The 13,563-nt window shown below is 41.5% G+C and overlaps 1 protein-coding gene and 1 long non-coding RNA gene across 8 annotated transcripts in view; one reads left to right on the top strand and one right to left on the bottom strand.

The window, feature by feature from the left end:
• The window catches only part of LOC139078290 (uncharacterized), a 57,583-nt gene that overhangs the window by 28,981 nt on the left and 15,039 nt on the right, over nucleotides 1-13,563 (bottom strand). For both annotated transcript variants that reach the window (XR_011531217.1, XR_011531216.1), the window contains exon 2: nucleotides 12,074-12,202. This is a non-coding gene — a long non-coding RNA (uncharacterized lncRNA). The remainder of the gene's footprint in view (nucleotides 1-12,073; nucleotides 12,203-13,563) is intronic.
• Nucleotides 1-13,563, top strand: part of BCAS1 (brain enriched myelin associated protein 1) — a 105,795-nt gene that overhangs the window by 80,099 nt on the left and 12,133 nt on the right. For 3 of the 6 annotated variants that reach the window (XM_070589593.1, XM_008525199.2, XM_070589594.1), the window contains 2 exons: nucleotides 5,287-5,460; nucleotides 13,487-13,552. The exons of 1 other annotated variant lie outside the window; for it this stretch is intronic. In XM_070589593.1, the coding sequence (XP_070445694.1) occupies nucleotides 5,287-5,460; nucleotides 13,487-13,552 (240 nt within the window). The remainder of the gene's footprint in view (nucleotides 1-5,286; nucleotides 5,461-13,486; nucleotides 13,553-13,563) is intronic. 2 more of the 6 variants (XM_070589595.1, XM_070589596.1) reach the window with 2 other exon arrangements.

Raw genomic sequence — 13,563 nt, 5'->3', positions numbered from 1 at the left:
TAGGTTTGACTGATCACAATACAAGAGTCCTTTAGCGACTTCTGGCTAAAATGTGGTTGAGTTTAGTGTTTTGAGTGTCTCTGCCATAAGTTTCTAAAACCAATCTATCAACCAATGCAAGCAAAGGAGAGAAGGATTTCAACATTTCTCAAAGTTTTCATGAAAAGAAAAAGAAGGCTTTTGAAGCCCATGGAAATTTGGTGCTTCCCTAGAATGAGCTCCTGGTCCTATCAGAAATAACGTCTATCTATCTTGATACAGAAGTTCTTGAATCCTTCAGTTGTAAACTGAAAATATTTTGACCATTGGTTAATGGAGTTAATTATTAGTTCTAACTAATGGGAAAAAAGCTTTCCTTTCCAATGACCTATAAGATCGAGAAAACAGGTACTTCTGTTGCTTCTCTCTCTTAGTAAATAAACTCTCAGTTGCAAGTGAAAGAAAACCCAACTCAATCCGGATTAAAAAGAGAGTGGAATTTATTGGTGCTCATTGCCAAGAAGGTAGAATTTGTTTTAAGTAGCTCTCGAGTCAGGGCTCTTTTTGGCTCAGCCTTCCTGGCCTGCTACCTTCTCAACCCCACATCACCTGGTCCAGAGTAAAGGAGAGGTGGCTCCAGGACCAACCCTCCACGTCCTGGAATTTGTCCTCTTCATTGGCTCAAATGCATTCAAATACCCCATTTGTCAGCTTTCAGCAGGTTGTGTGGCAGTGACAAGCAAGCCCCAAATTCCAGTGGCTTTCAACAGCAAAGATTTTTTTTCTCTCACTCATGCTGCATGTCTCTTGTAAGCTGGCTGTGGGTGATCTTCATGGCCTCTTCCTGCTGAAATCCAGACTGAAGAAGCAGCCCCTTTGACTGGGACATGCAGTTATAGTGGCAGAGAGAAAATAGTGCTATGGGTAAACCACGCAATGACGCCGAAAGCTTCTACTCAGTCATGCTTACATCATGTCTACACACGCTCCATTTGCAAAAGCAAGTCACACAGTGATGGGCATGGATGTACAATTCTTTTACGAGAAGGTGGCATGAGTAATTGGGAAAATAATAGGTACTGCCGTCCCTGAACCCGTATGGTCAAGGAGCTAAACCGTGTTGATTGGCTTAGACATGCTCAACCAGCTTCATGCAAACACCTAGTCTTAAAGTTGGGGAGGACTGTGCCCCTAGAGCCAGACTGGGTGCTGTGAAGAGAATGAGGGAGCACAGTTACTGGGTGGAAACGTAAAATCACTACAAGGTCTTTGTCATCAAATAATCATGTTACAAATCAAAGCAGGAAGAATCTAGAAAAGATTCTAAAATAAAACCTTTTTAATATCGATAGCATTGTGTCATGGGTGAAGTTTAAGTGGAGGACATCTATTTTGCTATAAACCGGTTTCCAAAACTCACAGCTCTGGTAAAAACTGTATAAACCAAATTTCAAGAGTAAATATGGTATAATATTGGAGGCAAAATGTGAAACCTTTTACTGAATTGTACATTATCTGTGTTAAACACACTAGCCACCTTCATGCAGTATATAATATCCCCTGCTGAAATCAAGGGGATCTGATTCAGTAATCCAGCATGTGGGGCTGGCCTGGTGGCACAGTGGTTAAGTTCACACGTGTCTGCTTCGGTGGCCCTGGGTTCACCGGTTTGGATCCCGGGTGTGGACATGGCACCGCTTGGCAAGCCACGCTGTGGTAGGCGTCCCACATATAAAGTAGAGGAAGATGGGCACGGATGTTAGCTCAGGGCCAGTCTTCCTCAGCAAAAAGAGGAGAATTGGCAGCAGATGTTAGCTCAGGGCTAATCTTCCTAAAAAAAAATATATATATATAGCATGAATCTGACTTTCATTATGCCCATCATATCCAAAATTGAAATGTGCAGATGCAGTCACATATTCTAAATAAGGAACGACTTTTTCCAAAGCCCTGGCCTGGAAGGACATCTGAAAACTATCCAAATAAAAATCCAATTCTTATGTCTATACATGCAAATCAGATCCTTATTTTGCTCAAATGCTGCTAGATTTCCACACCGGGTGTCAGTGGATTTTCCTTGGCTGCTGAAAGCCAACTTCTTGGACTGACTTCAAAGCTAATGGGAGTCTCTAGAAGTCTCTTCTTTTGTTTCGCCCGCTGAAATACTTGTGTGTTGAAGAATGGGCTCTGGCCTAGGGTCTGTGTGCCGACACCTCTTGACATTCGGAAAGGCCCAGCAAGAAAACCACTGGCACTCAAATAAAGTTGCTTTAGCAAGTTATTGCCATACACTCTGATCCTCTTATTATACAAGCAATTCTCCCCCCAGGCCCCTGCACACAAAAAAAGAATTTGCTGCTTCAAAGACAGAATAATTTTGAACCCAGAGTCAGTGAGTCAGACTCTGTTCATCACCTACTTAAGGGCCACTTTCCGTTCCTCCACCCTTCTTCCCTTGATCTTAGGCAAGGTTGGCAACTACCACACCCCCAAAGTATTTGGTTGTGGTTAGCCTAAATCAATAATCCCGTTTTCTTCACCAACAAGTAGTCTAGGGGTAAGGATATGGCCTGCTTTGGGAGAATTAAATGTACCCTGAGGTAGGGGAGAAAAATACATACGTTCATTTGGAGAAAATATTTCGCTGTGACCTTCCTTCCTTTTTAGGACATTGGGTTGAAGATGTGATGCCTGGAACTATGGCAGCTGCTTTATATCCATAAGGTAGCAAATAGAAGGCTGAAAATCCAGCATGACAAGGATGGCAAAGCCAAAGGATAGAAAGAGCCCAGGTTCTTAGAAACATTGGCAAGCCACTGAATCAACCCTAGAACTTCCTGCTTTGAAACTTCTTGTTCCATATTGTTAGTGGTGAAGTCACTAGTAGATATTCAGTTACTCGTAAACGACTCCATCTTCATTGAAATGGCTACTTACCTGTACTGTGGCTTTGGCCAAGTCATTCAGTCATTCAGATTCTTCATCTGTAGAGTAGGAATAATGTTATCTACTCTGACGACTCTTTAGTAACTCAGTAACTATTTACTAAGGTAATATGTTAAAAACACTTTGCACAGTGTCTGACATAGTAAGAGATAGTTATTGATATCATCTCTAAATAGTGGACATGTGCATGCTGAATGACTCCAGATAATTCATGCCCATGGAGGAAATAGCCCTCAACATAGGACAAGTAACAAGCACTAGTATTAATTGATGCTTATGATGTGTTAGGCAGTGCTCTAAGAACCTTACAAACATTGCCTGATTTAATTCTTAAAACAGCTTTCTGACGTGTATACTGTCCCCATTGAGAAATGAGAAAAGGAAGGCACAGAAGTGTTGAGTGCCAGCCTCAGGTTAGAGGCTCTGTAAGGGGGAGGGGCAAGGTTTAGACCCAGGCAGGCTGGCACTAGGGGCTGCTCAGAATGCCCGTGTCAGACGGCCTGCGTTTCCAGCTTGCCCCAGGGCTCTGGTGCTGAAGCTTACTTTTCAGAAATGCAACCGAATTAAGTCAGGGCTAGATATGGAAATCCATGTCCACATTTGCCTGCCAATCTCAGTCTCTTATTGGCTCCAGGCTCAGCCTGGTTTCCTAAAGACAGGCCTGGGTCACAGACCAGCAGCTGAGCAGCAGACATGTTTCGCTTGGCTGGCCCAGTGCTTTTCTTCTTTCAGTGTCTTTAGATGGGGCGACTTGACTCTTGCTCACCGTAGTCCCCACCTCTCCTTTTTGTCTGACATCTGGTCAGTCCATGCTGATGTCACCTGCCTTGCCTCCTGGGAAGTTTTGAGTCTGTCATTCCCCAAACTAGATCTTTGTTTACAAAGGGAAAATGCTAGAAGTTGTGTCAATATTTTAAGAAACAGACTGTGGGGAGAGACAGCTGTGATTTAATTGCCTTAATTTGGGGCGTTTCTGAATGCTGATTTGTCGCTGGACACCTTCCTGCTTCAGCTGACAACACAGAGATGAAGGCTTCTTCTCAATTCAGATCATTTGGGTCATTTGCAAGCCAATGGTATGTTCTGTACAAGGGAAAGGAAAGTGGTTTCTCCACCAGCATCTTGTGCTTTTGGAAATAACTAACTTGCCTCCCCTACTCCCTTACAGCAAGAGCAAGGTTCCAAGGAAGCTAGGGGTCTGGCACCAGCAAAGACAGAGGCAGAGATGCTTCTGGCTCCAGACTCCTTTCTTCTGAGGCAAAGGACAGCAAACTTGTCTAAAGAGCCAGAGAGTAAATATTTTAGACTTTGGTGGCCACATACAGTCTCTGATGCGTATTTCGCATCTTTTAAAAAATTTTCAAGCCCTTTAAAAGTGTAAAATACACCCTTAGTTCAAGGGCCGTGGTTAAACAGGCTCTGGGATGCATTTGGTGTAGTTTGCCAACTCCTGGCTGAGGAAAGAAAAAGGAAATTATAAAACCCTCTCCAGGCCGCTGAACTCTGTCATGTTGCAGGGACCAAGGCAAATGCAAAAACTGTCCCCAGTGTGACTAGGGCACAGCACAAATGGAGGGAGGCGTACCTAGAACACAAAGTGGAATCAGAGTGCGGGTGAATCAGACCTTCTGCCTCGGCCTCTCATTGCTGGCCGCCTCTTCTCCCCTCAGACTTTCAAGGGGCACTGAGCTCGCCAGCTACCTTGCTGGGGGCTGTAAGGAACTTAGTCATAGTTTTCTTGCCAAGTTCATTTTTCTTCTAAAAGCCTGAACTTTGGTTAAATAACAATGGCAAATGACTGGTCTGGGGTGGGGTGGGAAACGAGTTACCGAGAACGTTGGGTCTATTAAATCCGGTGGCTTTCGCAATATCCTTTCTGCAAAGCGGACAGCTCCTCCACAGTTGCAGGGGGAGTAGGATATGGAACGGAAGATGTCATGGTCACTGTCTCTAAGGTTGCACTCTTGAGGGAATGATTACTCCTGATTTCTACACAGGCCAGGTGTAATTCTCCTTGATGGCAGACCAAAGAGGTGGGCCTGCTAGCATGGAAGGGGTACTGAGCATGCGCTGAAGGGCAGTCCCCAAAATGAACTTCTGATCTGAGCCTTGTACCTTCATGGGGCAGGAATCTTGCCACTTCCAAGTCAGTCTATTTGCAGTTGTTCAGAAATTGGCTGTTTGAGAGCGCATTATGTGACATGAGTGTTACTTCTTGAAGATGTGCCTGTGTAGAAATGGTCATAGACTCAAAGCCGTAGCCCCTCTGTGGACAGGGGGCAATCAGGACCCTGCTTTATACAACATGTTTGGGGAGAATGTTTGTTTTTCACTGTCTTATTACCTGGCAAAATAATCCAGGCGGTGTGTGCATCACCAGTAGAGGTGATAAAGGCCGAGGAAGTAGGTTCAGCCTTACAAACAGTGGATCTCAGCGAAGAGGGAGAGGCCGCCGCCGAACCCGCAGAAGCAAAACTCAAAAGAGAAGAACACAAGCCACCGAGAACCTCCCTGATGGCATTTCTCAGACAAATGGTAAGCCACTTGCTTCCAGTGCAGGAAAACTGACCTTCCCAGGCCAGCTTCCGAGAATACAGGACCCATGTCACAGGCCGCATGAGACATCATGATAAAGGGTGTAGATGGAATATGAATTGTGCATTGAGAAAATTCCCTTTCGTCCTTCTGATTCAATCACAGAGAAAGTCTCAGTTTATTGCTAATATTCCTTAACCTTTCTTTAACTCCTGCTAACTCCCTTTTAACAAAGAAAGAGCTGGCCTTGGGTCCTGAGTTTTGGCAAACAACGGTATCTACCTAGAAGTTAATATTATTATTTACTTTTAATTTTATTTGTTTTTAAATTTTCCTTCTGCTTATGGCAAACGATACTGCTTTTCTCATTATGGCAATGATATGCAGTTTCCTTTGAAAATATATTTATTTTTTATATTTTCATAAAGAACATAAGCCATTTTTTAAAGGATTAAGTAATAAATAGTCAAGTTGTATATTGATGTTGGAAAAATCCTAAAGGTGAGATGTGAGTGCCACAAACGTGGACAGAGCTGACTTCTAGATAATTCCAATAAGGAAATGACAACATAATTTTCTAATAATGAATATGTATAGCTTAGCTGGTGAATTTGCCATGCTTTTAGTTAGTACAGAATGAGAGAATGCGAGCAGACATCTTTTGGTGTCTGTGAAGAGTCATGGACATTAAATACCTAAACATGCAGGAATTTCAATAATATGCAACAAAACCCAAATCAGTTGGAAGACAAAAAACAAAAGCCCATGTAAAAGGTCACCGGTCTAATTCTCTTTTAATGGAAAACAAGAATTTCAATATCGTGTGCCTTTATTTTCGGGAGTAATTGGGAATTTAATCCTTTGAGAAAGCAACTCTCTAATTTCACAGGCTCAACATGTTAAGGAATTCTTTCTAGTCCACGAAACAAAACAACACCCTCGCCAGGGGGAGTCGAGGCATTTTAGACGTGACCCTGTTAGAAATTGTCGGCAGGAATCATTTTCTTTTACTGTTGGATTCTCATGGAGTAAGAAGCGTAGAGTGAGCCTAGAGTGTAGAGTGGACTGCCCGTATGGCTGGAACCCCATCTGTATTCCTGGCCATTTACTCGGCAATTTGGTGCTGAAAATGGGGATCAAGATTTGAGATGTTTAAACCAATTTTTACATGATGTGAGGAAAGAAAAGAACATTTGGCCTGTTTCTGGCAACCCGTCTAAATTACAAATAGGATCCCCAGATAGCTCATCATAACGTTGAGGGTGATCCAGCTTTCTCGTTTCTGGATGGAGTTGAGAGACACAAAAAGATAGCAAACAGAATGATTTTTCTCTTCCAAATAATCAAAATGAGACTTCACTTAAAAGAGAGGAAATACAAGAGACCCCAAATACAGCATGAAAGACCTCTAAACCACCACTGCATCCATTCAAAACACCTTCTTACATTCTCACGAGGTGCTGTATTACTTAAGCCCATCCTCTGGAGCTAGCCATTAGATAATGTTCGGGAATATTTTCTAACAATACAAAGTGGGTAAGTCTCAACTGTTAGGGGAATAAATTGGAAACATAGGAGTTCTTTGGAATTAACTCTTCAGAGGAGAAGGATAGAGGTAGAAGAGGATGCCTTTTACCCAAGCAATCCTCAGTGGGTTCACAGTGTCAGGTCTTATAATGTCCATTGTTCTTATTTCCTGTTGCCCATTAAAAGTGCTATGCCTGGGAGCTTGAACATTATTCCTTCCTTTTAATGTTTACACTCCAAAGTTTCCATCATTGTTGGGATTTCCTCTAAAATTCCAAACTAATTATTCTTGTCTTGCATTCTGTTTTGTTTTCATTAAAACAGTATATTACCATTGCCATTAATTCAAATACACAAGACATGGGTTTTCCAGTTCACCACAATCCCCACCACTCCCCATTGTCACATCCAGCCCAGCTCCCTCTCATTTATATTCCTGGCCCTTTCCCTGTAGGTATTTGAGTTTGCAACCCCTGATAGAGAGCCTCTTCGTTCTTTACCATAACTTCATTGCATCATATTGTCTGGGTTTATCTTAATTTGATTCACCATTGCTCTAATGATGGACATTGGTTTGTTTCCAACTTTTTGCATTTCATTCATTCACTTATTCAACAGAGAATTTTTGAGTACTAGATCCTAGGCCCTAGGGATACAACAGTGAGCATAAGTAGACATGGTCCCTGTTCTCATGGAGAATAAAACCTAAAGGGGAAAACAGATGTTCATTTTTAACTCTATCTCATATTCAGTGAGCACACACCACGTGTCTCACACACATGAGCTCAGCTGCTTCACTAACCTACATGAACATCCTTGTCCACCTACCTAGATGCACATGTTCGTAGCCCCATAGCGTAGATTCCCGGAAGTCAGCTTCAGCGCTTATTTTCAGGAAACACTTTTGGGTAACGTTTCATGACTTCCAAACTGATTTAAAGTCTTTGGATTTATACAGGAAAAAACCAAACTGCTCTAAGGGCTTGAAACTAGAGATCTGGCCCATCACTATGGGATTTTTATTTTTTGAGCTGAATAAATGAATGTTTCAAACTGATTTTAGGTATTGTTAGCCAAATACAGTTTTTTTAAAAGAATTGAGTAAATAGAGGAGAAAACTCAATTGCAAATGCATCACCCTTGTTGCGCAATCAGTGTCGCCATTCATCAGGTCATTGATTTTCTACATTTTAGCCTTTGCTTCCCTTAAATTTCTTTCAGATAACGTATTTTACTATCCCATGGCAAAGGAGCTCTTGGTTGAGTTTTTTAAAAAAATAAATGCATTGTCCAGTTCATTTCTAAAAAGATCTTTTTCTTTCCAGAAATTAATATCTCATAAAAATAAAAATAGAACGAATATCATTTTCAAATAATTGTTCTTCAGGGAAAAGAAAATAGAGTCACACAAGTCCTTACACTGTATTTGACACTTATAGTTATCCCACTTCACAAAAATCCTATGGGCTCCTACCGATTTTCAAAATAATTGCAAGGGATCGAGAAGACATCTGTTATGCCCTAAATAGAAAAAGATTCTTATATGTATTAATCCAACTGTATGTCAAGAAACAGGATATTTGAAGTGCTAGTACATTTTTATAAAGTGAGTGCGTAGAGAACTGGATTCATGTACCCACAAACCAGGTAGGCAGCTGAAACCCCAAATGTGGTAGACAGAAATAGAGATGTGTAAATGTATAATCTGTCAATATTAATAACACCTTGTACTTGAAAAGTACCTTCCTCCTCCAAACTATTGTCACGTACATTGTTTCATTTAATCCTCCTCCCGCCTCTTTCTTTAGACCGTTAGTTTTGTAAGAAATCTTTGTTGGAGTAACGTGCCTAGTCTTAGATAAGAAATACTGGGAGCTTTAGTATTTGGCAAATTAAAGACCCAAATAAAGAGACAGCCAAGAATTCAGAGATTTTTGTTGACTACATTCAATCTAATAAGTCTAAAAGAACCTGCTGAAATTTACTATCTGGGGGGAAAAAAGAGGGTGGTTTGTAATGGTAATTACAAAACAAAAAAACAGGAGTCTTCCAGCCAGAGTTTTTGATCCCAGATTCTTTCCTGAGTATTAAAATATAAATACTGAGTTGCTCTTTCAGGAAAGCTTTCTGAAAGTAGCATTTGTTTGGGCCATTCTTGTCTCCACCAGCGACTCGCACACCTTCCTGCCCTAAAAGGGAATCTGTAGTCATTTGGTTCATCCCAGTTATTAGTAGTAATAATAAGAAGAGGAACCACCATTTATTAATTGTGTGTAAATGGTACGGCCCGCACTGTGCTAATAATAATAAACCCATCGTATGTCTTAACTCATTTATTAATATAAAAGCCCCATAAACGAGCGCTGCTATGGCCCCACTGAGCAGATGAGGCATAAAGACTCAGAGCGTTTAAGCCGTCTGCCCAGGGTCACAGAGCTGGTGAATGGCAAAGCCAGAATTCAAATTCAGATTTTTGTTTATTCTAAAGCTCCCCCTTGTACCCATGTTATTGCTGCTTCCTGCACTTCTGGCAGCTGGTTTTCTTTGAGAGTAAATGGAGGTAGAACAACCACAGGCTCCCATTTTGTGATTCTCTTGGTAATGTTTTCTGTGTAAAGAAATATCTTTTTTTTTTAAGATTTTATTTTTCCTTTTTTCTCCCCAAAGGCCCCCGGAACATAGTTGTGTATGTTTAGTTCTGGGTCCTTCTAGTTGTGGCATGTGGGACGCTGCCTGAGCATAGCTTGATGAGCAGTGTCATGTCCGCGCCCAGGATTCGAACGGCAAAACCCTGGGCCGCCGCAGCAGGGCGCACAAACTTAACCGCTCCACCACTGGGCTGGCCCCAAGAAGCATCATTTTCAAGCATTGGGCTTACCTGAAATTACATTGACCTGAAGTTACGACAAGGCAAAAGAGAGGAGAATTAGGACATGACTTACACAAAACTTGGGCATAAATTTTCTGAATACACTTGTCATTAAAATGAGATTTACCTCAGCTGTGTAATTTTGTCTGAATTGTCCAATTCCATTTCAAGTCGGGTAAAACACGAAGCTTGGACTCATTGCCTTTGTTGATCCTGGAAATTTCTAGCAGGTCCGGTTCTTTGGATTTGTTGTAATTAGGCTGATGTAGTCAACAACCTTGCTGATACGCTCTAAATTAAAATGGCGTCCCAATTCTTTTAAATCTCAACTTCAGTTGGCTTAGATCATCATCAAAATACAATTCCATTCCTTTCCAAGAAATGTGAACTGACCAGCAAACATTCCCTCTAGAATTTTGAATATCTAAGTAATATATAGTGGAGATGGTTCAAACGTTCTCCAGAGTCTCAAGCTATAGGAATGCATGACACAATGAAAGAAATAAAAAATGGCTTTATTAATACGCAAGGCTTGGATGCCACAACCAGGTCCCGTCTCAACACTGCAGTCTGGCTGCCCTGAGATGCCTCGCCTTTGGTTCTCACGAATAAAAAGAAACTCCTTGAAGAAAGTTGCTCAGTATCACACTGGGAAATCTCTGAAGTGACTTAATGGTCTTCAAATTGTTCTTTAAAATATTAAAAAGTCTCTAAAAGAATTTTCGCCTCTTTAAACAGTAACTGCTATTTTTGACAGCTGGAAAAAATAAGCTGCTGTGGTTATGGATCTTTGAATGCAAAGCCCAACATGAACTATTCTAATTTTTTTCTGAAAGAGGGCTCTGCAAAGAGGAATGAAGAGGGATAGAAAGAAAACAAAGGAAGGCAGGAGGGAGGGAGAAAGGAAGGAAGGAAAAAAGGAAGGAAGGAAATAACTGCATTACTAATAATAAATGCATTAATTATTAATGTTAATAACTGCGTTACTGAAGAGACTTCAGATGGACTTAATAAGACCCTTAATCTAAACTCAGCATACAGTCAGCTTTGCGTAAATACAGCTGTATATGCCTCAAAATGAACAACAGGGAAAAATTATAGAAAAGCTTGAGATTGTTTTTCTCCTTTTTTTTAAGAGGTTGAACTTTGCAATGAGCTCCCCGACAGCCTGAGGGTCTGTTTTCAGGATGCTAACTGACATCCACTGCTGCCAAGAGAGCCTTCTGATGTAATCCACTTCTCCTCCAAGGCCCAGCAAAGAAAGGGAGGAGAAAGAAAGCAAATGTGAACCTTAAATTGGCAGAGTGCCCATCGGATACTAAATGGAAAGAACTAAAGGGAAGTTGAAGGTCTCTGTCTTAGGGGGCGAAGGGGGCAAAAGGGCCGGCATGACTCCCAATGTCCATTCACATTTTGCTTAAAAAGCCATTTTGTTTCTTTGGTTGCTTGGTTTTGCTTTTAACATTCCCCAAAGGCCAACGATATGATGTGATATTCTAAAGCACACTGGAGAACGTGTTTGAGTAGGAAGGGCTCTTATGACACAGCCTGAATTTTGGAGGCCAAATGAATCCCAAAGTGGCAAAAGCTTTGGGTAAGATGGAGAGGCTGACAGAGCTGGGTGTAGGGAAAGAAATAATAACCAAGAGAGTCCATTTCTTTTTCTAAATGTTCTCAAGCAAGATTGGCCCTTGTAGAACAATCCAGAAGACCCAGAGGAAGAAAAAATCACTTTGCATCTAAATGGATCTAAAGTTTATGCAGAGGACAGACAGATCTTTATTGGTCTTTGGGTTGAACTCCTTGGTGAAACCCACGACAATGATATCCCTGAGAAACATACATGGCACTTCCAGACACCAGGAGTTCAGGCTGAAGGAAGACTTCTTCCATTCCCAACCAATCGAGAAGTGTGTATCAAGGTTCTCCCTTGGACCAAGCTCTATAAACGTTGCTTTTGGAGTAGGAAAGGACATAGGAATTCCCATACTGTGTTAAATCATTGACAGTCCTAGTTGGGTCTTCTGAATCAGAGAGCAGCACCAAGCAATATTTACAGGTGAGCATGGTTGACCCCTGAAGATGGGCATGTCCCACAAACAGCCCTATTTGAGATTTATCAACCTCTATTTTATCCAAGTCCTCATCATTTTCCCTAATTTGATAGCTTCATAGTAGATGCTTAATAAATATTTATTCATTGAATGGTACTCCTACCTTCTAGGGGCAGCATGGGGAGGTGGTTGAAAGACGGAACACGGAGTCATCACCTTGTGTCAAATCCTGGCTCCATAACCTGCTAGTTCCATGACTCGTGCTAGTTTCCCTGGCCTTCCATTTTCTTGCCTGTAAAATGAGGAAAATAAAATTATTCCTCCATCTTGAGGTTCTGATATGATAAATAAATGAACTAATGTGTTATTATCTCATTTAGCACAGTGCTTGGCACTTAGTAACCAATTCACTAAGAGTTAGCCCTCATAAATAGTAATTTTCTCTCTGCTAATGTGAATACCATATGTCAGATTACAGAGGCACATAATATTGATCAGTCAAAAAAGTATTTGAGTGCCTTTAATGATTTTAACTATTCTTCATGCAGGTGTTGTAGATTTTGCTGTCTGCTAACAGAACAGCCATGATAGTAACAGTCAGATTGGAAGTCTTCCTCTTTGCCCCACATTGCTTGACCTCCACTTCCTGCTCCCTTCCTCCATAGCAGGGAACAGGAGACGATAAGCAATGACCAAAGATTTGAGGATTAGACCTGAGTCAAAATTGTCAATAAGAACTGAAAAATTCATTACGGGATTTCTTAGGTATTTTATCAAGCATCAGGCACAGAGCGTTACTAATGCACAGTTGAAACTATAGACCCTGGTGTTGGTCTGCATTTGTCTCTGGCCAGTTAGTTTAAAGCAGTGATGCTCAAACTCGTGTGTGCCTCAGAACCACTTGGAGGGTTTGTTAAAACACAGATTGCTGGGCCGCACCCCCTGAGTTTCTGATTCAGTAGATGTGGAGTAGCTCTCGAGAATTCACATCTCTAACAAGTTCCCCAGTGATGCCGAAGAGGCTGATCCCAGGACCACACTTTGAACCAGTAGCTTCGAGTATGGGTTTAAGGGGCCAAGCTGCGAATTCAACCCCATCTAGCCTTGTCACTGATTCCAGTGGCCACAGGTGGCGCTAAAGGATGGAAAATGGAATGCTCAACATCACCCCTCCACTAGGAGAAAGAATACAACAAAATACCCACCGCCTAAATGTTAGCAACGGAAGGCTCCCAATGCTTTCCTTGTCCCTTCGTTTACTTGTTCAATATGTTCAACCACCTCTAGGTTCCAACATGAGTATTTTCATCATCATTTATTTATCTCAGAATTACATAATCCTAGGGTTTAGGACTTCTGTCGTTGTTGTTATTTTGAATTTAATCAGGCTCTGGGTACAGACCACATGGAAATCATATATCTCATGAGAATTATGTTTCCAGCGGGTCGTCCATTTGTCTTGACTCCGAATCTCAATAATGAATGACTAAGGTCATCCATTTCAGAACTTCCCTCGCGTTCCCTATTTTGTTGTGCTCGTGGTGGCTGAAAGGTCATTGTCTGTTTGTTATTTTAGTCAGTGAAAGGGGATGGAGGGATCACCCACTCAGAAGAAGTAAATGGGAAAGACTCCATCTACGAAGTAAGTGACCG

The sequence above is a fragment of the Equus przewalskii genome, chromosome 21 (genome assembly GCF_037783145.1).
Source record: "Equus przewalskii isolate Varuska chromosome 21, EquPr2, whole genome shotgun sequence".
NCBI lineage: Eukaryota > Metazoa > Chordata > Mammalia > Perissodactyla > Equidae > Equus > Equus przewalskii.
This window is presented reverse-complemented; position numbering and strand designations above follow the sequence as displayed.